Source organism: Hyperolius riggenbachi, chromosome 8 (assembly GCF_040937935.1).
Source record: "Hyperolius riggenbachi isolate aHypRig1 chromosome 8, aHypRig1.pri, whole genome shotgun sequence".
NCBI lineage: Eukaryota > Metazoa > Chordata > Amphibia > Anura > Hyperoliidae > Hyperolius > Hyperolius riggenbachi.
Window position 1 is genome coordinate 36,239,855 of NC_090653.1, and position 26,281 is coordinate 36,266,135.

The 26,281-nt window shown below is 46.6% G+C and overlaps 1 protein-coding gene across 1 annotated transcript in view; it reads left to right on the forward strand.

The window, feature by feature from the left end:
- Positions 1–26,281, forward strand: part of LOC137528719 (class I histocompatibility antigen, F10 alpha chain-like) — a 296,676-nt gene that overhangs the window by 40,932 nt on the left and 229,463 nt on the right. The window contains exon 3 of the mRNA XM_068250230.1: positions 19,348–19,626. Coding sequence (XP_068106331.1) covers positions 19,348–19,626 — 279 coding nt within the window. The remainder of the gene's footprint in view (positions 1–19,347; positions 19,627–26,281) is intronic.

Here is a 26,281-nt window from a genome sequence, read left to right on the forward strand (position 1 = left end):
TTTATCCAAAACATGTTTGTCCACATTTTTCGCGCTGCATGTATACAGAAATTTTACTTTATTTGAAAAATGTCAGCACAGAAAGTTAAAAAAATAATTTTTTTGCCAAAATTCATGTCTTTTTTGATGAATATAATAAAAAGTAAAAATCGCAGGAGCAATCAAATAGCACCAAAAGAAAGCTTTATTAGTGACAAGAAAAGGAGCCAAAATTCATTTAGGTGGTAGGTTGTATGAGCGAGCAATAAACAGTGAAAGCTGCAGTGGTCTGAATGGAAAAAAAGTGGCCGGTCCTTAAAGAGAATCTGTATTGTTAAAATCGCACAAAAGTAAACATACCAGTGCGTTAGGGGACATCTCCTATTACCCTCTGTCACAATTTCGCTGCTCCCTGCCGCATTAAAAGTGGTTAAAAACAGTTTTAAAAAGTTTGTTTATAAACAAACAAAATGGCCACCAAAACAGGAAGTAGGTTGATGCACAGTATGTCCACACATAGAAAATACATCCATACACAAGCAGCCTGTATACAGCCTTCCTTTTTAATCTCAAGAGATCATTTGTGTGTTTCTTTCCCCCTGCAGCTCTCTCACACTGAAGTGTCAGGCTGTTTCTTCCTGCAGAGTGCAGAGAGCTCTCCCCATATGTAATTCCTCAGTATGTGAAAGCCCAGCCAGCTCAGAGGATGATTTATCCAGCTTGTAAAAGATAATAGAGCAGAGAGAAGTAAATAACACACAGGCAGTGTGCAGAGAGGGGCCTGGAGGGGGGAGATGCATCACAGAACCACAACACTGAAGAACTTGGCAGCCTTCCAGACACAGGCTGACAAGTCTGACAGGGGAAAGATACATTGATTTATTACAGAGACTGTGATAGTGGAAAGTGCTGCAGTAAGCCAGAACACATTAGAATAGCTTTTGAAACTTGTAGGATGATAAAAAACAGGATGCAATTTTTGTTACGGAGTCTCTTTAAGGGGTAGAAAGCCCTAGGTCCTCAAGGGGTTAATATTCCCCTTGAAAACAACAGGTGAATTTTGATTGGCTTTTTAGGCTCCACCCACTTTTCTGAATATTAATCCCAGTCACCCAGTAACTAACTATGCAAAGTTTGCGAACCCTGCCATTAACAGTGAAAAAGGGCTGCAGTTTATATTTTCCCAGGGAAATTTGTTTTTGACTCCACCCACTTTTTGTAACCTTGCCACACAGTCACTCAATGACCAAGTTTGTGAGCTTTTAGGTTCCTGGCATCAAAATTGTGTGAATGGAAGGAGTTTAGTTCCAGCAAAGAAATCTGATTGGCTGTTTGTGGCTCTGCCCCTTTAGTGAATTTGAACCCCAGTCACTCAATGACTGACTATAGCGGGTTTGAGGCCTCTGCCATTAACAGTGTAAGAGTCTCAAGAGCTGCTCCAACACTATGGAACTTCCTACCTCCACCCATTAGGGCTGCACCCTCCTACAACATCTTCAAGAAGGCCCTGAAAATTCACCTGTTCACTCTGGCATACCACCCATCACTGGGGCTCTAACCCGCCGCTGAACTCTGGTCCCCTACCCTTCATGTCCCTACCTCTCCCTCTAGATTGAAAGCCTTCAGCAGGGTCCTCCTCCTTGTGTATCCTACCTGTTCACATACCTCCATCACCGTACACCCATCTTATGCCTCTGAGTGAACTTGAGTTGCCTAATCTCCATGCTCCCATCCAGTGACTGACTAAGCATTACCTTGTACTCATACTGCGCTCCGTGATCTGTTTTTTCTTGTATTCCTGTATTGTCTTATGGCTGTATGTCACCCCTAAATATTGTCTGTATCCTAAACTAATGTCCAGCGCTGAGTAATATGTTGGCGCTTTATAAATACAATTAAAAAAATTAAAAAAATAAGAATAGCATCAGTTTTCCCCTTTAATCAATTCAATAGGTGAATGATTGGATGTTGTAGGCTCCACCCACTTTTCTGAATATTAATCCCACTCACCCAGTGACCAACTGTGTCAAGTTTGAGAACCCTGTCATTGTCAGAATCAGAATCAGAATCATTTATTTCGCCAAGCACGACTAGGTCATACCCGGAATTGGTTTTGGCATGTACAGGGCTAGGTGTGGAATAAGATATACAATACAATACAATACAATACAGTACAAAAACAATACAGTGAAACAGTACAGATACAGCGAATTAACCATAACGCTGACACAAGTTTGAGCTCAAGTATGTAAAGTGTACGATGTGCGGCAGTGCAGTCATGTGCTACCGAATGCTACTTGAATGGGGCAGGTTAGAGGGTTTCATAGAGTTTAAAGAGTTTACAGCTGAGGGAAAGAAGCTATTCCTGTGTCTTGCAGTCTTGGTGTAGATGGACCGGAATCTCCGGCCCAGGGGGAGCCGCTGGAAGAAGCGGAAGCCTGGGTGAGATGGGTCATTTACGATCCTCAGAGCTCTGGAGCAAAGTCTGGAGTTGTAGAGTTGGTCTAGAGAGGGGAGTGATTTCCCGATGATTCTCTCTGCTGATCTTATGACCCTCTGTAGTTTGTGCCTATCGCTGGCGGAGGAGCCGGCGTACCAGACGAGGATGGAGGAGCAGAGGACAGATTCAATTGTGGCAGTGTAGAAGCTCGTCAGGAGCTCCCGGGCCATCCCGAACTTCTTCAGTTGACGTAGGAAGAATAGCCTCTGCTGGGCTTTCCTCTGAGTGGAGGACGTGTTGGTTTTCCAAGTTAGGTCCTTGGAGATTGTAGTGCCTAGAAGGCGCGTGCAGGGAACCCTTTCCACTTCTGTACCATCGATGCGGATTGGAGGTGGGGTGACAGCATGTTTTCTAAAGTCAACAATCATCTCTACTGTTTTTGCGGTATTAAGGACTAGGCCATTCTCCCTGCACCAGAGGCAGATTCTGTCCACCTGCTTGCGGTATTGTTGCTCGTCGTTTCCGGAGATGAGGCCAACTATTGTTGTATCATCAGCAAATTTGATGACTTTGACAGAGTTCTCTGTGGACCTGCAATTGTTGGTGTATAGGGAGAATAAGAATGGGGACAGAACACATCCTTGAGGGGCACCTGTATTGGTGGACCTTGGTTGCGAGATGATAGTGTCTAGCTTGACAACCTGGGATCTGTTGCTCAAGAAGTCTGTGATCCAATGGCGTAGGGTGGGGTGGACCCCGAGGCCAGCCAGGTTCTCCTGGAGTATTTGGGGGCTGATGGTATTAAACACCGAGCTGAAGTCGAGTAAGAGGATCCTGGCGTAGGAGTTTGGTTTGTCAAGGTGTTCATTGACGAGCTCCAGGCAGATGTTTATGGCGTCATCCGTGGACCTGTTTGCTCTGTATGCAAACTGGAACGGGTCCAGCTGTGCCTCAGTGGAATGTTTTAGGAGGGGCAGAACCATGCTTTCAAAAGTTTTCATGATGACAGAAGTGAGAGCCACCGGCCTGAAGTTGTAGAGGTCAGAGTCACCCTGCTTTTTGGGGACAGGGATGATGGTGGACCTCTTGAAGCACGCTGGAACTTTGCCTTCCTGGATGGATTTGTTGAAGATGGAGGAGAAAATCGGGGCTAGCTGCCGTGCACAGGTTTTCACACAGGCTGGAGACACTCCATCCGGCCCTGAGGCTTTCCTCGCATTCATCTTTGACAGGTGCTTCAGGATGTCGTCCTCATTTACAGCTAGGGGAGGTAGGCTTGGGAGCAAGACATCTAATTCGGGGGAGGTGGTGGGAGGCCCCGTGGGTGCTGCCTGGTTCTCAAATCTGCAATAGAATTCACTGAGGCTCTCGGCAAGCTTGGTGCTGGGAGTTGTGTGTTGATGGGGGGATTTATAGTTCGTAGCGGCTTTAAGCCCCTTCCAGACGGCACGTGAGTCTCTCGAGGAGAGGTCCTGTTCTAGTTTTGCTGCGTAGTTCTTTTTTGCGGCTCTCAGTTCTCTGTTTAGGATGTTTTTTACCCTCCTATAGTCTTCCTGGTTGCCAGACTTGTACGCCATTTCCTTGTTCCTCCTCAGGTGCCGTAGTTTGTTAGAGAACCACGGTTTGTCATTCGGGAAGTGCTTGCGAGTCTTCGTTGGTATACAGTGGTCCTCACAGAAGCTGATGTACGAGGATATGTTGTCCGCCCACTCGTCTAAATCGGGCACTTCCAGGGCCTTCCAGTCCGTACAGTCAAAGCAAGCTTGGAGTTGTAGTTTGGCATCATCTGACCATACTTTGCTGGATTTTAGGACTGGTTTTGCGGTTTCCAGGCGCCTCCTATAGGTGGGTATTAGGTGGATGAGGCAGTGATCGGATGAGCCTAGTGCTGCCCACGGGACAGCCTTGTATGCGTCCCTCATGACCGTGTAACAGTGATCTAGAGTGTTGGCGTTCCTAGTGGGGCAGGTGATGTGTTGGTGGAAGCGTGGGAGCTCTCGGCGGAGGTTGGCTTTGTTAAAATCGCCCAAGATGATGAACAGAGAGTCTGGGAGGGCTGTCTCCCACTGCGTGATAGCGTCGCTGAGGACACTCAGGGCAGAACTGACGTTACCGTCAGGTGGGATATACACGCCAACGAGAACATAGGAAGAGAACTCTCTGGGGGAGTAGGTTGGCCTGCAGTTTACAATAAGGAGTTCAAGGTCTGGGGAGCATATCTTGGCTAGTATGGGGGTGTTCGGGCACCAGGTGGAGCTGACGTAGAAGCAGATGCCGCCACCTTTCATTTTTCCTGAGAGCGAGCTGTCTCTGTCTGCTCGGATGAGGTTGTAACCTGGGAGATGCAGGGCGCTATCCGGGATACCGTCATGCAGCCACGTTTCTGTGAAGCAGAGGACTGGGGTGTTGCTTCCAAGTCCTCTATTGTTGCTTAGGAGCCGCAGTTCATCTAGCTTGTTAGGGAGGGAGCAGACATTTGCGAGGAGGATCGCAGGTATGGCTGATCGCAGTCCTTTCCTCCACAGCCTCACACGGGCACCAGCCCTACAGCCTCTCTTGCGATGGCTTTCGCGGGTCCTTGACACAGGGGGAGTGATTTTTTGGACATGGCTCCAAACAGAGTCGAACAGGAGCCTGTCTATATGGTGCAGGGCGGCATTTGTTTCCCATATTAGGAGCTGAGATCTGGTGTAGGTGGTACGCAGGGGGTGGGGTGGCAAGTGAGGCATGAGAGTGAACCTGGCTCACCGATGTCGGGGCCCAGTGTAGTAGTTATTTAATGGCCTCCCCTACAATGCATTGCAACACAGTCCCTTTTAACACTGACCACTCCGCTGCGGTAACAGTGCAATACAGTCCGTATGTGATTCTGCTGCAGAAAACAGTGCGACACAGATCACTTGTGGGCCCCCCTCAACAGTACGGTGCAACGCAGTCCCATTACCCAGCCCACAGTCCATTTAACACTGGCCACTCCGCTACGGCGACAGTGCAATACGGTCCATATGTAACTCCGCAGCAGGAAACAGAAAGTGACCGTTGACATTTAGTGCCAGTGCGATACAGTCCTTTTACAGTCCTTACAACAGCACATGGCCCCTTTAAAAAACACAGACCCTTTACAGTGGCAGTCTGATGCAGATCATACCACTGCCGGCTGTCGGGAAGCAGGCAGCAGCGTGGAGATGGCTGCACGGCAGTGGAAAAAGAGGCAGCGGCGTTGCGATTAGCTACCCAGCAGTAAAAAAAAAGGCAGCAGCGTGGAGATGGCTGCACAGCAGGGAAAAGCAGGCAGCGGTGAGGTGTTAGCTACCCAGCAGTAGAAAAGCAGGCAGCAGCTTGAGCTTGGTGATGGCTACACAGCAGCACAGATACACAGCTACAGAGAGGCAGGCCGCAGGTACAGGGCAAAAGTCAATTTGTTGCAGGTTAAGCCAAAAAGAATAAGAAAAACAGAGACCTCACCTTGAGCTTGAACCACCACTAGCTTCTGTCTGGGGTCTTTTAGGACCCGTTACCGGTGCCGCTGAGTGCTCATGTGGCCCGGCTCAGTGCAGAGAGAGCAGGAGCAGAGGACCCGGCTGGCGCATAGTTCTTTGAGGAGATGCTCCACGTGGCCTGACTCGGTGGGGAGAGCTGGAGCAGAAAGAAAGGCTCGGCTGGTGCAAAGTTCTTGGAGGCAGTGGGTGGATTGGAGCCGTCCGGGGATGTGGCAGGTGAGTTCAGCTGACGGTGGAGGAGCCGGAGGGGAAGTATAGCTAGCAATGGCTGCGAAGGTCCCCTGTGCTCCGGGAAGCGGCCTGAGGAGGAGTTCGTGCAGGATAAGATGCGGCTGTGGCATCAGGCAGGTCCGTGCTGGCTATGAGGAGCGGCTATGGGCTGCGTGATTCGCCGGATCCGTGCTGCTAGCGGCGATGGCTGATGCTGAGGTGCGCTCACCACGTGGGAGGTCGGGACCCGACCACGAGTAGGCACTTGGCTAGACCCTCCGAACACGGCACGGAACGAGGCCGGGGACAATCCCAGGTGGCAGGGGCGCTCTAAACCAAAGCCAAAACAAGGGAAACCCAAAAACCACCGAGACCAAAGAAAAACAAAAGAAAAATAAAGGAAAACCACAGGAGCCCTGTGAGCCGAGGCAGCCTCACGGCGCCATCTTCGCCATTGTAAGAATGGTTGCAGTTTATATTTTCCCTTGTAAAAAGTTAGTTGTTTTTGGCTCCTCCCACTGTTTCTAACCTTGACATACAGTCACTCAATGACCAAAGTTATCAGCTTTGGGGTCCTTGGCATCAATAAATTGCATTTCCCAGTGAAATTAAACAAATGTGATTGGCTGTTTGTGGCCCGCCTCTTTTCAGAATTTAAACCCGTCTCCCAGTGACTGACTGTACCAGATTTGAGGCCTCTGCCATTAAGAGTGTAAGAATGGCAGCAATGTAAATATTCCCCTTGAAAATCAATAGGTGAATTTTGATTGGCTTTTGTAGGCTCCACCCACATTCCTGAATTATAATATCAGTCCTCCAGTGACCACCTGTGTCAAGTTTGAGAACCCTGCCAATAACAGAATGGCTGAAATCAATCTAACAAATCTGATTGGCTGTTTGTGGCCACACCCCTTTAGTGAATTTGAATCCCAGTCACCCAATGACTGACTGTATCAGGTTTTAGGCCTCTGCCATTAACAGTGTAACAATGGGTGCAATGTAAATAATCCCCTTGAAAATCAATAGGTGAATTTTGAATGGCTGTTTCTGAATATTAATCCTAGTCACCCAGTGGCCAACTGTGTCAAGTTTGAGAACCCTGCCATTAACAGTGTAAGAATGGTTGCAGTTTACATTTTCCCATGTAAAAAATGTAGATGTTGTTTCTAACCTTGACATACAGTCATTCAATTACCAAGTTTATGAGCTTTGGGGTCCTTGGTATCAATAATTTGTATATTCTCATTGAAATTAAACAAATCTGATTGGCTGTTTGTAGCTCCGCTCCCTTTCTAAATTTGAACCCCAGTCACCCAGTGACCAACTGTACCAGGTTTAAGGCATCTGCTATTAACAGTGTAAGAATGGCAACAATTTAAATATTTCCCTTGTAAATCAATAGGTGAATTTTGATTACTTGTTTTAAGCTCCACCCACTTTCCTGAATATTAATTCCAGTCACCCAGTGACCAACTGTGCAAAGTTTGAGAACCCTGGTATTAACAGTGTAAGAATGGTTGTAGTTTATATTTTCCCAGTGAAATTTGTTTTTGGCTCCACCCACTTTTTGTAACCTTGACACACAGTCGCTCAAAGACCAAGTTTGTGAGCTTTCGGGTTCCTGGCATCAAAAACGTCTGAATGGAAGCACGTTATCCACCAAGAAAATGTGACTGGCTGTTTGTGGCTCCACCCACTTTAGTGAATTTGAACCCAAGTCACCCAATGACCGACTGTAGTAAGTGTGAAGCCTCTGCCAATAGCAGTGTAAGAATGGCAGCAGTTTAAATATTCCCCTTGAAAATCAATAGGTGAATTTTGATTAGCTGTTGTAGGCTCCACCCACTTTCCTGAATCTTAAAGGAATACTATTAAAGTATAGCAATTTGTGGCAACAGCCTAAATGATTGTATTAACATGTGTAAGGACGGGCAGGGTAAATATTATTGCTGTGTGTAGTCATTTTATGTATAATTACCCTATAGGCAGCGTCCCCTTATCAAACTGACGGCGACGGAGAAGTGGATTATCTCATTAGGAGAGGGGGGTTCCGCGTTCCTATTGATATACTGTAGTACTACGTGCTTCCTCACATCACAGTGGGGAGCACGTGACCTGTCTCAATTAGTTACTCTGAGGAGCGGGAGACTACCACTCTCGCTCCTATTCTGCCCCGCAATAAAGTTTATTATTCTCAATCTTGAAATGATCTCTAATGCCGGCAGCCTTCTGTGGAAAGCTCTCCACAGAGACTGCCCACAGCTGCACCCGTCCCCACCATCGGCTCAGAAGAGCCGCTGTGACACCGAATGTTTGCTGTTGCTATGCAACAGCAAACAAGAGAGCCAGAGGAGGGCAGTAGAGCTGCTGCGTAATCACAGAGAAACCTGGAGCTGAAGGTGGGGACGGGTGCAGCTGTGGGCAGTCTCTGTGGAGAGCTTTCCACAGAAGGCTGCTGGCATTAGAGTTCATTTCAAGATTGAGAATAATAAACTTTATTGCGGAGCAGAATAGGAGCTAGAGTGGTAGTCTCCCGCTCTTCAAAGTAACTAATTGAGGCAGGTCACGTGCTCCCCGCTGTGATGTGAGGAAGCACGTAGTACTACAGTATATCAATACGAACGCGGAACCCCCCTCTCCTAATGAGATAATCCACTTCTCCGTCACCGTCAGTTTGATAAGGGGACCCTGCCTATAGGGTAATTAAACATAAAATGACTGCACACAGCAATAATATTTACCCTGCCCGTCCTTACACATGTTAATACAATCATTTAGACTGCTGTCACAAATTGCTATACTTTAATAGTATTCCTTTAATCTCATTCGCCCAGTGACTAAGTGTGCCAAGTTTGAAAACCCTGCGATTAGCAGTCTAAGAATGGCTGCAGTTTACATTTTCCCATTTAAAATGAATGGCTGAAATTTGATTGGCTGTTGTATGCTCCGCCCACTTTTCCTGGATTTATAACCTCGGTCACCAAGTGACCAACTGTGCCATGTGTGGGGACTCTGGTTTGATTACTGTGAGAATGGCAGCCTTTTACATTTTTTCCATAGACATGAATGCGTGATATCTGATTTGCTGTTTGTATCTCCGCCCAGATTTGCAGGAGGGATGCGAGACCCCCAGAACATATCATCCCAGGTAGTAAGGAATCTGTATACCAAGTTTCATTCAAATTGGTCAAGGCATTTTTGAGTGATCACGGCACATACAGTACATACATACATACATATATACATACATACCTGTACATACACACATACATACACACATACATACATACAATTTTCTCTATATAGACAATAATAAAAAAAAGCATACAGTGTAGGTAGCCAGGTATAGGTGCCCCCAGTATAGGTTATCACACACTGGCCGAAGAGATAATACCAGGGAAATGTACATACAAACACGATGTCTAAGAGAAGACTGGCCCTATAGGTAAATAAACAAGGTCAAGATATGCCTAGGTGTTTAACCAATTGGTTTGGTAACAACCACCAAAAGTGTAATGGTGGATGTAGACTGTGCACTCCCCCAATCGGGGTACAAGCTGGCGGCACCTGCGGAGGTCCTGGCTGATCCCCCCCACACTAAACGTACCAGGGTGGGGTGTAGCTATCCCACAGGTACGGCCAGCTGGTGCACCAGGACAACAGAGGAGATGGGGGCTGTGAGCTACCTACTCCAGGTCAGATAATACTGGTCTGGGTAAGGCCCCAAGGTTCTGCCCGGCTCCAATGTATCCAAAGATGGAAGGCGGATGATAACGAGCAATCAGGTGCAAAGTGCTGTACAATTAAAACCTTAATATGAACATATTTCGCCCTCTAGAAGGGCTTCATCAGAAGGTGCTATACAAAATGTACAAATATACAATGGTGAATAAAATATCTACAAAGAGCCCCCCATCATCAACCCTCACAGCTTAAATCAAAGCTGAAAATGCCCGGTCGGGCAGCTGTTTAAATGTCAGATGGGACAGGAAATGAGTACCGCCCTGCTTGTGGGGCGTGTCCCCTATATGTTGCCGTGATATAACAGCAGCGAAAAATAAAAGTTACACTTAGATCGCTACCTGTGGGTGCCCATCCGTAATGGGTGATGTCCCAACTGCGTGTGCCCACCGCATCAATCCCGATCTCTCTCCTTCCACTCAGTTTCGCCCGCAGACGGGTACTCAGGAGCGGTGTGTGTATCACCACCGCCCACTTCCGTCCAACGTAAAGCGTAAGGTTGCATAGCAACCAGTAGGATACAGGACCTACGTCAGGTGTGACAAAGGGTCTGTTGATATGGCAACGGAATGCCGTTTTACCATTGGTCCGTACGCACAAAATTATGCTTGCAGGACCTGCGTTGTTTGTGACTGGCGGCCTGTTACCCCGGCTACGAAATGCCGTACTGTCATTGGTCCGCACACATAGGAGACTGTGTGCGGGTGCCGCCTATAGTCTCAGCGTATACGGAGGCGGTCTGGTTGTCAGAGTGACTGACCATTTGCCCGGCCAATGGCAGGCACAGAATCCACCTGACCTATAGTCACAATATTAACAGGTCGGTGGACGGCATCTGTCACAAGTTATTGTGAAAGGCTGTGTGCTGTGCGAGAGGGGTGTCCCTAGATGAGTCAGGGGAGAAGAATGGGGAGAAGCTGGGGAGGGGAACCCCCAAAAAAATGGAGATGGGGATCTAGGGGATAGATACTATTCCATCAGACATAAGCATAAGCAGGATCGATCAGGGGGGCCAAAGGGGGGATGGGAACAGGCAGATCATATAAGGAACAATGTTATGAGATACGCCAGAACACTGTTATAAGATAAAACAGACAAAAATATTAACCACATAATGGCCCTTGAATGTGCCCCCGGTAAATACTCAATGGAGAGAGGAGATGGACTCGGACCCCTGTATGTCTACAAAAAGCATGCCAAATTGAAATCCTCATTGAGGCCCCTTGGGGCCACAGTATCCAGGCGAAATATCCATTCCGATTCGATCTGTGTCAACTTGCGATCGAAGTTTCCACCTCTCTTCTCTTTCTTCCAGCATTGGATACCCCAAAAGGAGATATCAAAACGTCGACCACTGTGGTACTCATTCATGTGTCTGGCAATTGGGGTATTACTTTTATGTGTGATGTTCCCCACATATTCAAGCACCCTTTCCTTGAACTGTCTTGTGGTCTTGCCAATGTACCACAGGTTACAGGGACATTTGGCTCCATACACAACGCCTCGTGTCTCACAATTAATAAATGATTTAATTTCAAAGGACCTGCCACTGTGTGGAGCTGTGAATTGCTTAACAGTAGGTATGTATTTGCAGGCCTTACATCGGCCACATCTAAACGACCCCATGGGTTTGGGGGGTAACCATGTATGTACTGATGTGGGGGCATTGGAGAAAGTACTGTGCACCAACATGTCCCTGAGATTTGTCGATCTTCTATATGTAATTGCTGGTGAAGAAGGCAAATGTTTGACAAGGTCCTTATCTTTTTGTAAGATAGGCCAATAGTGTTTTCATTTTCAGCTTTGATTTAAGCTGTGAGGGTTGATGATGGGGGGCTCTTTGTAGATATTTTATTCACCATTGTATATTTGTACATTTTGTATAGCACCTTCTGATGAAGCCCTTCTAGAGGGCGAAATATGTTCATATTAAGGTTTTAATTGTACAGCACTTTGCACCTGATTGCTCGTTATCATCCGCCTTCCATCTTTGGATACATTGGAGCCGGGCAGAACCTTGGGGCCTTACCCAGACCAGTATTATCTGACCTGGAGTAGGTAGCTCACAGCCCCCATCTCCTCTGTTGTCCTGGTGCACCAGCTGGCCGTACCTGTGGGATAGCTACACCCCACCCTGGTACGTTTAGTGTGGGGGGGATCAGCCAGGACCTCCGCAGGTGCCGCCAGCTTGTACCCCGATTGGGGGAGTGCACAGTCTACATCCACCATTACACTTTTGGTGGTTGTTACCAAACCAATTGGTTAAACACCTAGGCATATCTTGACCTTGTTTATTTACCTATAGGGCCAGTCTTCCCAGTATAGGTTAGCCAGGTCTAGGTAACCCCAGTATAGGATAGCCAGGTATGGGTGCCCCTAGTATAGATTAACTAGGTATAGGTGCCCACAGTATAGGTAGCCAGGTCGAGGTGCCCCCAGTATAGGTTACCCAGGTCTATAGGTGCCCCCAGTATAGGTTAGCCAGGTCTATAGGTGCCTCCAGTATAGGTTAGCCAGGTCTATAGGTGTCCCAGTATAGGTTAGCCAGGTCTATAGGTGCCCCCAGTATAGGTTAGCCAGGTCTATAGGTGCACCCAGTATAGGTTAGCCAGGTCTATAGCTGCCCCTAGTATAGGTTAGCCAGGTCCATATGTGCCCCCAGTGTAGGTTAGCCAGGTCTATAGGTGTCCTCAGTATAGGTTAGCCAGGTCTATAGGTGCCCCCAGTATAGGTTAGCCAGGTCTATGTGCCCCAGTATAGGTTAGCCAGGTCTATAGGTGCCCCTGTATAGGTTAGTCAGGTCTATAGGTGCCCCTTGTATAGTTTAGCCAGTTCTATATGTGCCCCTAGTATAGGTTAGCCAGGTCTATAGGTGCCCCCAGTATAGTTTAGCCAGGTTTAGGTTCCCCCAGTAAAGGATAGCCAGGTATAGGTGCCCACAGTATAGATTAACTAGGTATAGGTGCCCCCCAGTATAGGTAGCCAGGTCTAGGTGCCCCCAGTATAGGTTAGCCAAGTCTATAGGTGACCCCAGTATAGGTTAGCCAGGTCTATAGCTGCCCATAGTATAGATTAGCCAGGTCTATAGGTGACCCCAGTATAGGTTAGCCAGGTCTATAGGTACCCCCAGTATAGGTTAGCCAGGTGTGTAGGTGACCCCTGTATAGGTTAGCCAGGTCTATAGGTGTTACAAGTATAGGTAGCCAGGTATAGGTGCCCCCAGTATAGGTTAGCCAGGTCTCTAGGTGCCCCCTGTATAGGTTAGCCAGTTCTATATGTGCCCCCAGTATAGGTTAGCCAGGTCTATAGGTGCCCCCGTATAGGTTAACCAGGTCAATAGGTGCCCCAGTATAGGTTAGCCAGGTCTACATGTGCCCCCAGTATAGGTTAGCCAGGTCTATAGGTGCCTCCAGTATAGGTTAGCCAGGTCTATAGGTGTCCAAGTATAGGTTAGCCAGGTCTATAGGTGCCCCCCGTATCGGTTAGCCAGGTCTGTTGGTGTCCCCAGTATCGGTTAGCCAGGTCTATATCTGCCCCTAGTATAGGTTAGCCAGGTCCATAGGTGCCCCCCCCGTATAGGTTTGTTAGGTCTATAGGTGCCCCCTGTATAAGTTAGCCAGGTCTATAGGTGCCCCAGTATTGGTAAGCCAGGTCTATGGGTGTCCCAGTATAGGTTAGCCAGGTCTATAATTGCCCACAGTATAGGTTAGCCAGGTCTATAGGTGACTCCAGTATAGGTTAGCCAGGTCTATAGGTGCCCCCTGTATAAGTTAGCCAGGTGTATAGGTGCCCACAGTATAGGTTAGCCAGGTCTATAGGTGTCCCAGTATAGGTTAGCCAGGTCTATAGTTGCCCCCAGTATAGGTTAGCCAGGTGTATAGGTAACCTCAGTATAGGTTAGCCAGGTCTATAGCTGCCCCTAGTATAGGTTAGCCAGGTCTATATGTGTCCCCAGTATAGGTTAGCCAGGTCTATAGGTGTCCCTAGTATAGGTAGACAGGTATAGGTATCCCCAGTATAGGTTAGCCAGGTCTATAGGTGCCCCCTGTATAGGTTAGCCAGGTCTATAGGTGCCCCCCGTATAGGTTTGTCAGGTCTATAGGTGCCCCCTGTATAAGTTAGCTAGGTCTATAGGTGCCCCAGTATAGGTTAGCCAGGTCTATGGGTGTCCCAGTATAGGTTAGCCAGGTCTATAGTTGCCCCCAGTATAGGTTAGCCAGGTCTATAGGTGACTCCAGTATAGGTTAGCCAGGTCTATAGGTGCCCCCTGTATAAGTTAGCCAGGTCTATAGGTGCCCACAGTATAGGTTAGCCAGGTCTATAGGTGTCCCAGTATAGGTTAGCCAGGTCTATAGCTGCCCCCAGTATAGGTTAGCCAGGTCTATATGTGTCCCCAGTATAAGTTATCCAGGTCTATAGGTGTCCCTAGTATAGGTAGCCAGGTATAGGTATCCCCAGTATAGGTTAGCCAGGTCTATAGGTGCCCCCTGTATAGGTTAGCCAGTTCTATATGTGTCCCCAGTATAGGTTAGCCAGGTCTATAGGTGCCCCCAGTATAGGTTAACCAGGTCTATAGATGCCCCAGTATAGGTTAGCCAGGTCTATAGTTGCCCCCAGTATAAGTTAGCCAGATCTATAGGTGCCTCCAGTATAGGTTAGTCAGGTCTGTAGGTGTCCAAGTATAGGTTAGCCAGCTCTATAGATGCCCCCAGTATCGGTTAGCCAGGTCTATAGGTGCCCCCAGTATAGGTTAGCCAGGTCTATAGCTGCCCCTAGTATAGGTTAGACAAGTCTGTAGGTGCCCCAGTATAGGTTAGCCAGGTCTATAGGTGCCCCCAGTATAGGTTAGCCAGGTCTGTTGGTGTCCTAGTATAGGTTAGCCAGGTTTATAGTTTCCCCCCATATAGGTTAGCCAGGTCTATAGGTGCCCCCTGTATAGGTTAGCCAGGTCTATAGGTGCCCCCTGTATAGGTTAGCCAGGTGTATAGGTGCCCCCAGTATAGGATAGTCAGATCTATAGCTTCCCCTAGAATAGTTTGCCAGGTCTATAGGTGCCCGCTGTATAGGTTCGCTGGGTCTATAGGTACCACCAGTATAGGTTAGCCAGGTCTGTATGTGCCCCCAGTATAGGTTAGCCAGGTGTATAGGTGCCCCCAGTATAGGATAGCCAGGTCTATAGGTGCCCCCAGTATAGGTTAGCCAGGTCTATAGGTGCTCCCTGTATAGGTCAGCCAAGTGTATAGGTGCCCCCAGTATAGGATAGCCAGGTCTATAGGTGCCCCCTGTATAGGTTAGCCAGGTCTATAGGTGCCCTCAGTATAGGTTAGCCAGGTCTATAGGTGCCCCAGTATAGGTTAGCCAGGTCTATAGGTGCTCCCTGTATTGGTTAGCCAGGTGTATAGATGCCCCCAGTATAGGATAGCCAGGTCTATAGCTGCCCCTAGTATAGGTTAGCCAGGTCCATAGGTGCCCCCCCCCGTATAGGTTTGTTAGGTCTATAGGTGCCCCCTGTATAAGTTAGCCAGGTCTATAGGTGCCCCAGTATTGGTAAGCCAGGTCTATGGGTGTCCCAGTATAGGTTAGCCAGGTCTATAATTGCCCACAGTATAGGTTAGCCAGGTCTATAGGTGACTCCAGTATAGGTTAGCCAGGTCTATAGGTGCCCCCTGTATAAGTTAGCCAGGTGTATAGGTGCCCACAGTATAGGTTAGCCAGGTCTATAGGTGTCCCAGTATAGGTTAGCCAGGTCTATAGTTGCCCCCAGTATAGGTTAGCCAGGTGTATAGGTAACCTCAGTATAGGTTAGCCAGGTCTATAGCTGCCCCTAGTATAGGTTAGCCAGGTCTATATGTGTCCCCAGTATAGGTTAGCCAGGTCTATAGGTGTCCCTAGTATAGGTAGACAGGTATAGGTATCCCCAGTATAGGTTAGCCAGGTCTATAGGTGCCCCCTGTATAGGTTAGCCAGGTCTATAGGTGCCCCCCGTATAGGTTTGTCAGGTCTATAGGTGCCCCCTGTATAAGTTAGCTAGGTCTATAGGTGCCCCAGTATAGGTTAGCCAGGTCTATAGGTGACTCCAGTATAGGTTAGCCAGGTCTATAGGTGCCCCCTGTATAAGTTAGCCAGGTCTATAGGTGCCCACAGTATAGGTTAGCCAGGTCTATAGGTGTCCCAGTATAGGTTAGCCAGGTCTATAGCTGCCCCCAGTATAGGTTAGCCAGGTCTATATGTGTCCCCAGTATAAGTTATCCAGGTCTATAGGTGTCCCTAGTATAGGTAGCCAGGTATAGGTATCCCCAGTATAGGTTAGCCAGGTCTATAGGTGCCCCCTGTATAGGTTAGCCAGTTCTATATGTGTCCCCAGTATAGGTTAGCCAGGTCTATAGGTGCCCCCAGTATAGGTTAACCAGGTCTATAGATGCCCCAGTATAGGTTAGCCAGGTCTATAGTTGCCCCCAGTATAAGTTAGCCAGATCTATAGGTGCCTCCAGTATAGGTTAGTCAGGTCTGTAGGTGTCCAAGTATAGGTTAGCCAGCTCTATAGATGCCCCCAGTATCGGTTAGCCAGGTCTATAGCTGCCCCCAGTATAGGTTAGCCAGGTCTATAGCTGCCCCTAGTATAGGTTAGACAAGTCTGTAGGTGCCCCAGTATAGGTTAGCCAGGTCTATAGGTGCCCCCAGTATAGGTTAGCCAGGTCTGTTGGTGTCCTAGTATAGGTTAGCCAGGTTTATAGTTTCCCCCCATATAGGTTAGCCAGGTCTATAGGTGCCCCCTGTATAGGTTAGCCAGGTCTATAGGTGCCCCCTGTATAGGTTAGCCAGGTGTATAGGTGCCCCCAGTATAGGATAGTCAGATCTATAGCTTCCCCTAGAATAGTTTGCCAGGTCTATAGGTGCCCGCTGTATAGGTTCGCTGGGTCTATAGGTACCACCAGTATAGGTTAGCCAGGTCTGTATGTGCCCCCAGTATAGGTTAGCCAGGTGTATAGGTGCCCCCAGTATAGGATAGCCAGGTCTATAGGTGCCCCCAGTATAGGTTAGCCAGGTCTATAGGTGCTCCCTGTATAGGTCAGCCAAGTGTATAGGTGCCCCCAGTATAGGATAGCCAGGTCTATAGGTGCCCCCTGTATAGGTTAGCCAGGTCTATAGGTGCCCTCAGTATAGGTTAGCCAGGTCTATAGGTGCCCCAGTATAGGTTAGCCAGGTCTATAGGTGCTCCCTGTATTGGTTAGCCAGGTGTATAGATGCCCCCAGTATAGGATAGCCAGGTCTATAGCTTCCCCTAGTATAGTTTGCCAGGTCTATACGTGCCCCCTGTATGGGTTAGCCAGGTCTATAGGTGCCCCCAGTATAGGTTAGCCATGTCTATAGGTGCCCCCCGTATCGGTTAGCCAGGTCTATAGGTACCCCCTGTATAGGTAGCATGGAGGGAGGAGCAGCGGGCGCACAGCATTGTGGAGGGGGGTCTACTACACCCTCCCTCAACTAGGGCTCCCACTTCAGTACTTTCTCCCCCAGTAATTAGCACAGTGGGGAGGGCAGGTAGAGGATGCTAACTCACCTCTTCCTGGCTCCATGTAATGGAGGTCTGCGTGACTCCGGTCTTCTACATCTCCCGAATGCTGCTCACTGTACTTCCACTAATCAGGAAGTACAGTGAGCAGCATTAGGGAGACGTAGAAGACCGGAGTCACGCAGAACCCCATTGTATGGAGCCAGGAAGAGGTGAGTTAGCATCCTCTACCTGCCCTCCCCGCTGCACTAATTACTGGAGAGGAAAGGACTGAAGGGGGAGCCCTAGGTGAGGGGAGGGGGGGGGGAGTGAGCCTTGCTGTATGTCCACTGCTCCCCCCTCCTGCACTGTGCCCCCTTCTGCCTCTAAAACGGCTGGGGCGCACTTCCTCCAGGGACAGCCTCCCTTACAGGCTTAACAGTGGTTTGGTAGTGTACCTTTACCTTTATATACTCAGGTGACCAATGCTTAACTGTGTTGTTAGATCCTTTTTCTATTTGAATGCAGATTATAACCCTGATCCATTTAATTTTTGTATATAAATACAAGTATTAATTTTTATATAAAAAGATTCTTGTCTAGGACTCTAGTTATGTCTTTGAGGATATCTGTGATACTACAAATACATATTGTTGGTGTACAGAGACTACGGAGGCTTAATTGAGTTTAGTACTCTCTTTAAATGCATTTTAACGGGAAGAATAAGAAAAAAACTGAAAAAATTCATTATTTCTCAGTTTTCAGCCATTATAAGTTTTTTTTTTTTTTTAACTTCAAGTTTTATTGACATTTTTTAAAATAAGCTTACAAACAGTATGCATTGAACTGGTTAAAGTCCAGAGATAATGAGAAAGCGATAAGGTATAAAAACCTTGTATGATCACAGGTAAGTCTGAAAACCTTATAAAAATAAAATAAAATAAAACATAATAAACCAAAATAAACCAAAAAAAACCAAAAACAACAACATCATCGGCTCGTCCAACTATATCTGTATGTAAGAGCACAGATTATTCCACTGATCGTTACTTATGGCATTAGTTATCTAGAAAATAGGACGTGGTTGTGATTTAGGTCAGGGTTGCTATAACAATACTGTGGTGCTGTTTTCTACAGAGATATTTTTTAGATAACTAATGCCATATGTTGGATGATTTATATCCAGACCATTTCAAATTGAACTAGCTATTATAGTTTTAAAATAATACAAGCCTCCATAATTAAAACCCACGTATTGTATTTGCCCATTTGTCCCGGTTATTACACTGTTTAAATTATGTCCCTATCATAATGTATGGCGACAATATTTTATTTGGAAATAAAAGTGCATTTTTTCCGTTTTGCATCCATCACTATTTACAAGCTTATAATAAAAAAAAAAATAGAAATATTTCATCTTTACATAGATATTTAAAAAGTATAAAGCCTTGGGTAAATATTTACGTGTTTTTTTTTTTTTTATTATTATTATTATTGTAATTTTTTTTTTAATTAAACATTTTATGTGGGTATTTTTGGGAGGGTGGGATGGAAATAGTATTTTTTTATATAAATATATGTGTATGTTTATTTATTTTTTTACATTTAGATGTAGTTTTACTTTTTGGCCACAAGATGGCAGCCATGATTTTGTTTACATGACGTCACTCTAAGCGTAACATGTACGCTTAGAGCGACGTAGGGGGACGCAAGAGGCAGAAAAAGCGAGGCTTCTGAGAGAAGCTGTCGCTTTTTCTGCAGGGGAGAGCAATCAATCATCAGGCACCATGTCCAGATTGATTGATTCCTGGGCTAACGATCTGCGGCCGGGAGTGCGCGTGCACGGGATCGCACATGGCCTCCTGGACGTAACTTTTCCGTCGAGGAAGCTTAAATGGCTAAGGTTGGTTAATCTATTTTATGTAGATGGTAATAGTGACAACACATGCTCTGCTCCCATGTAACGTGTTCTGTGCTGTCTGCAGGGATCCATATTATGCAGGTGATGTCCGGCTGTGAGGTGAGAGATGACGGCAGCACTGCAGGGTATGCGCAGTACGGATATGACGGCAGAGATTTCATGTATCTGGACACACAGAGCTGGATGTACATCCCGGCCATGCATGAGGCTCAGCTCACCACACAGACATGGAACAGCCCTGAGGTCAGATGGGGGGATATAAGCAAGAATTATGCGGAGAATATCTGTATTGAGGGGCTGAAGAAATACATCAACTATAGGAGAGAAGATCTGGAGAGGAGAGGTGATTGTGCACCATATATACATTATATAGACACTGTATACAAGTGTAGTGATGGACGAAGACATTTGCTGGTAAATAGTTACCGCTGAACGACAATTGATTGCCGTTCACATTTCATTCAAACTGTACAGGCCATTCACATTCACCACATACATTTTGTGACTCTTTACCCTTAAAGAGAACCCGAGGTGGGTTTCTGCCATCAATATTAGGACACAGAGGCACATTCTGCATACAATGCCCAGTCTCTGTGTCCTTACAGTGTGCCCCCAGGCTCCCCCCATGCTCTGCTGTCCCCCAATATAAAAACCGCCATGCTAGCGCCACACAGATTGTCGCTAGTCGGCTGTTTACCTTTTTGCTGCCACTCAGCGCCGCTCCCCTGCTTCCTGTATGTCGCCGCTCTCCGCCTGCGTTCCTTTCCCTCCCCGCCTCTGTAAGCCGATTGGAGGATGCTTACAGAAGCTTATGGAGAGCTGGGCTGCTGCAGATTGAGGGGCAGTGCGGTCTAGATGCTTTATTGGTGTTTTTCTCCTTGCAGTTCACCAGCTAGAGACCCCAGTAGTCCATGTCAGGGCTGATCATTAATAGTCCTTGTCAGGGCTGATTGTTATACTTATACTGGGGCACCTACCTGGCTAACCTATATTGTGGGCAACTATACTGGCTACCTATACTGGGGGCAAATATACTGGCTACCTATACTGGCAGCAACTATACCTGGCTACCTATAATGGGGGGCACCTATACCTGACTACCTATATTGGGAAACCTACCTGGCTAACCTATACTGTGGGCAACTATACCTGGCTACCTATAATGTGGGCACCTATACCTGGCTAACCTATACTGTAGGTAACTATACCTGGCTACCTATACTGTGGGCACCTATACTTGGGGCAACTATACCTGGCTACCTATACTGTGAGCAACTATACCTGGCTACCTATACTGTGGGCACCTGTAACTGGCTAACCTATACTGTGGGCAACTATAACTGGCTACCTATACTTGGGGCACCTATACCTGGCTACCTATACTGTGGGCAACTATATCTGGCAAACCTATACTGGGGGCACCTTTGCCCGGCTACCTATACTGGGATCACCTATAACTGGCTTCCTATACAGGGGGCCCCTATACCTGGCCACCCTCCCATCTATACTGAGGGTTTGGTTTTTTGTTTTATTGTACCGCAGCTATAACGTCCGGTGCAAATTTTGCTTTGCGATCATTCCAAATCTGGGGGGTGGTGGGGAAGTGGTGGTGCACTGCATCCTCACAAGTTTGCCTCAGGCAGCAAAAAGTCTAGAACCGGCCCTGGCTGCACGGCAAGTGAAGTTGTCAGTTTGATTTGGGGTTTAACATTCACACTATTGTGATTGTGGGGGAGTGGAGAATTTTTTTTGTTTGTTTTATAGTGAGAATGGAAGTTGGTTTAACTTCCGTGTGCTGGCTTTTTCTGGTTCAGCCACACCCATGATGGGTTGATTTGGAACTCCCCTCTCTTCTGCCACTCCCTTCTGACATCATCTCTCACATCTCTCCAGTGACAAGGAAGTTGCTGAGCGCAGATCAACCGCTTTATATATGATCTCTCATGATGAGCCGATAAAGGTGGCCAAACATCAGGCAACTTGGAGGCTGACCAATCATCCATTACCATAATCAAATGAAAATTGGTGCCACCAATTACACGCCCATTCGACTATGTGACCTATTTCGGGCCAAAATTGGTCGCATGAATCAGTCAGGCATATGCTGCAAGATGTCAGGTCATCGGCGTCGGTCGAGTGCACGGCGGTAACAGCGAGAGGTATTGGGATGAGCGATGAACATGACAAAACCCCCCTCGCTGTCTTCCCACGGTGCAATGTTCCCAAACCCTCACAACCACCGGTGCCCAGTGCATTATACATTTCCTGTCCATGGCCGCCGCTTTTCAGCCACTGTATCTGTGTGCAGTCCTTGGTCCATACATGCGTGGTTACCGGATTAACCTGGGTACATGTGTGACATCACACACGCACCCACGTGCATGCCGGCAATCACGTGGGGTGCATGTATGGATGGAAGTCCCAGCCCTTTGGCAGCGGCGGACAAGTGATGGACATGGACAGGTAATGTATGGTGCACTGGGCACTGGAGGGACACATTAGGGGGACAGCGACAGGCCAGTGATGTGGCAAGGCCAATTCAGGATTGATATCAGCATGAAATTGATCGGGAATCAGTCTGCGGTGTATGGGGAGCTGACAGATCTCTCTCTAATCAGATTATTTGTCTCTTGGTCGAATTTGCCCATCATCACTAGATGTATAGCTACCTTTAATGACATGTCAGACATCCGTACTGATGCTAGCTTTATCACAAATGATTGTCTCTAACTATATACAGTGGGTTGCAAAAGTATTCGGCCCCCTTGAAGTTTTCCACATTTTGTCACATTACTGCCACAAACATGCATCAATTTTATTGGAATTCCACGTGAAAGACCAATACAAAGTGGTGTACATGTGAGAAGTGGATCGAAAATCATACATCATTTCAAACATTTTTTACAAATAAATAACTGGAAAGTGGGGTGTGCGTAATTATTCGGCCCCCTGAGTCAATACTTTGTAGAACCACCTTTTGCTGCAATTACAGCTGCCAGTCTTTTAGGGTATGTCTCTACCAGCTTTGCACATCTAGAGACTGAAATCCTTGCCCATTCTTCTTTGCAAAACAGCTCCAGCTCAGTCAGATTAGATGGACAGCGTTTGTGAACAGCAGTTTTCAGATCTTGCCACAGATTCTCGATTGGATTTAGATCTGGACTTTGACTGGGCCATTCTAACACATAGATATGTTTTGTTTTAAACCATTCCATTGTTGCCCTGGCTTTATGTTTAGGGTCATTGTCCTGCTGGAAGGTGAACCTCTGCCCCAGTCTCAAGTCTTTTGCAGTCTCCAAGAGGTTTTCTTCCAAGTTTGCCCTGTATTTGGCTCCATCCATCTTCCCATCAACTCTGACCAGCTTCCTTGTCCCTGCTGAAGAGATGCACCCTCCGAGCATGATGCTGCCACCACCATATTTGACAGTGGGGATGGTGTGTTCAGAGTGATGTGCAGTGTTAGTTTTCCGCCACACACAGCGTTTTGCATTTTGGCCAAAAAAGTTCCATTTTGGTCTCATCTGACCAGAGCACCTTCTTCCACATGGTTGCTTTGTCCCCCACATGGCTTGTGGCAAACTGCAAACGGGACTTCTTATGCTTTTCTGTTAACAATGCCTTTCTTCTTGCCACTCTTCCATAAAGGCCAACTTTGTACAGTGCATGACTAATAGTTGTCCTATGGACAGAGTCTCGGTCCTGAGCTGTAGATCTCTGCAGCTCATCCAGAGTCACCATGGGTCTCTTGACTGCATTTCTGATCAGCGCTCTCCTTGTTCGGCCTGTGAGTTTAGGTGGATGGCCTTGTCTTGGTAGGTTTACAGTTGTGCCATACTCCTTCCATTTCTGAATGATCGCTTGAACAGTGCTCTGTGGGATGTTCAAGGCTTTGGAAATCTTTTTGTAGCCTAAGCCTGCTTTAAATTTCCCAATAACTTGATCCCTGACCTGTCTTGTGTGTTCTTTGGACTTCACGGTGTTGTTGCTCCCAATATTCTCTTAGACAACCTCTGAGGCCCTCACAGAGCAGCTGTATTTGTACTGACATTAGATTACACACAGGTGCACTCTATTTAGTCATTAGCACTCATCAGGCAATGTCTATAGGCAACTGACTGCACTCAGATCAAAGGGGGCCGAATAATTATGCACACACCACTTTGCAGTTATTTATTTGTAAAAAATGTTTGGAATCATGTATGATTTTCATTCCACTTCTCATGTGTACACCACTTTGTGTTGGTCTTTCGTGTGGAATTCCAATAAAATTGATTCATGTTTGTGGCAGTAATATGACAAAATGTGGAAAACTTCAAGGGGGCCGAATCCTTTTGCAACCCACTGTATATGTAGCATGAGCCACAGATTAATGGCCTCAATTCACTAAGCAGCTTAGACTAGTCTACTGATGGTTTTTAGTCTACTGATGGTTTGGTGTAAATCAGTTGCATCAAAAGAGAATTCACTAATAATTACCAAATGTTTTAGACCTGATTTTAATTTCAAAATTCCTCTTTATTGAGAAAAGTCAGGTGGAATAATAAACATTTTAACAATAATGAAAAGAGTAGAGAATAAAGTGTACAAAGGTGTAATGTCAAATAGCCATTAGTGACAAGGAAATTTGCATAGGTTAGCTATTGACAGAGTATAAAAAGCATACAGGCATAGAAATAGGAATATGGGGGTTTCCACTGATCCAGAGGGTAGAGAAGGTATTGTCCAGGGGTGATTTGGGGAAGCAATGGGGGGGGGGGCTTATTTACCTTGTATACAATTATGAGAGACACATTAGAGGTCAAGTATTATAACAGAGTGTCCAAAGGGGGGCATTCTCTACTGTCGATCCAAGGGGTCCATGTATTGAGAAATATATCGGTTTTGTCAGCTATTTTTGCATAGATTTTTTCAGATATCATAGTGGAGTCAACTCTTTTGATAACGTCAGTAACAGAGAGGTATCTAGAACGCCAATTGGCGGCTACGTGAGTTTTGGCAGCGTTCAGTATGTGTTGCATCAGCCTGTGCTCTGGGTGACTAAGGGTGGGCTGTTTATGGCCTAGCAGAATGGACCAGGGGTCTTTAGTAATTGTTTTTTGCAGAGTTCGAGAGATAAGTTGAGTTATTTTATTCCAAAAATAGGAGATTTCGCGGTATATCCACCAGATATGAACCAATGAGTCCGGGCTGGTGAAAACCCCTGAAGCACCTATCTGAGACAGTATTGTCAAATATATGCAGTCTATGAGGAATAAGATATGTGCAGTGAAGTAATCTCAGAGATACCTCAATATGAGTACTATAAAGGCTTCCTTTGCGTCTAGTGAAAAATGGCGCCGGCAAAAAAATGGCGCCCCCTTCTGCCCGATATATGTTTAAAACGATATTTATCGTTTTAAAGGTTAAAATAGTGCAGAACGAAATTTATCGTTTTAAAACTGTTTTTTTTTTTTTTTTTGGTCCTGCCTGAACGATATTTATCGTTTTAATCCCTGCTTTGCTGCCGTTTTGAAAATATCTGCCCGCCGGCTTTAATGTTTAATAGCAAAGCCCCCTTAAAAGCTAAAAACACCAAATTTGCAGGGAATGTTAAGAAGAAAATTGTGAACAAGAGGAAAAAAAATGTTTTCAAAAAGACCTTATAGTTTTTGAGAAAATCGATTTTGAATATTCTTCTTCTGACCGTGGGAAAATTAAACGCCCGCCGACTTTAGCGGTTAATAGCAAAGCCCCTTTAAATGCCAGAAACACCAAAATGTGTAGGGAATGTTAAGAAAAATAGTGGGAACACGAAGAAAAAAAAATTGTTCAAAAAGACCTTATAGTTTTTGAGAAAATCGATTTCAAAATCTTCAAAGGAAATGTAACTATTTAAATCGCGTACTGACATTCCCGTGGAAACTTTTTCCGCCGACTTTAGCAGTTAATAGCAAAGTCCCCTTAAATCCTAGCAACACCAAATTTGCAGGATATGTTAAAAAGATACTGGGAAACAATATTTTAAAAAAAAAATTGAAAAATTTTATTATTTTTTTTTTTTAAATTAAAATTTTTGGGTTATGTTCAGAGTGTGGGAAAAGTTTTGAAAAAAATGACGTGGGGTCCCCCCTCCCGAGCCTCTGTAACCCCTTGTCTCCCATGCAGGCTGGGATAGCCAGAATGCGGAGCCCCGGCCGACTGGGGCTTCGCACCCTGAGCTATACCAGCCCGCATGGTCCATGGTATGGGGGGGCTCTGGGGGGGAGGGCGGCCAAGCCTCCCCCTCCCCCCCGGAGCCCTTGTCCAATCCATGGACAAGGGGCTCTTCCCCACCTCCGGTGCCCCAGGAGGAGGTGGGGGCGACGACTCCCTGGGGGGGGGGTTCATGGTGGCATCTGGGAGTCCCCTTTAAGAAGGGGAACCCAGATGCCTGCCCCCCTCCCAGGAGAAATGAGTATAGGGCTACTTTGTACCCCTTACCCATTTCCACAAAGGGTTAAATGAAATAAAAACACAACAACGAGAAAAGTCCTTTAATGTTCTAAATTAACCAGAAATACTTACCTGTACCTTTAAGAAAAAAATCCCACGTCAATTAGGTCCCACGACAGTATCCTCCATCTTGCGACCTTCAGTTACATGTTGATTGAAGATCTCCGCCGCCCCGACGCCACACACGCCGCCTCCGCCGCACTCACTGCTCTTAGCTATACTTAGTATAGCTAAGAGCAAAAAGCATCTTTAAATTTTAGCTCCAATGGTCCCCATTGGTTCCTTAACAGACCAATGGGGATCAGGAGGATCCCCATTGGTCGATAAGGAACCAATGGGGAGCCTTGGAGCCAAAATTTAAAGATGCTTTTTGTTCTCAGCTATACTTAGTATAGCTGAGAGTTGCGTCTATGCATCTATATAGACGCATTAGCGCTAGCTGCCGCTGCCCTCCCTGCCTCCCCCCACCTGTCACCCTCACCCATGCTGGCACCCATGGGTGCATTGGGTGCCAGCATGGGTGAGGG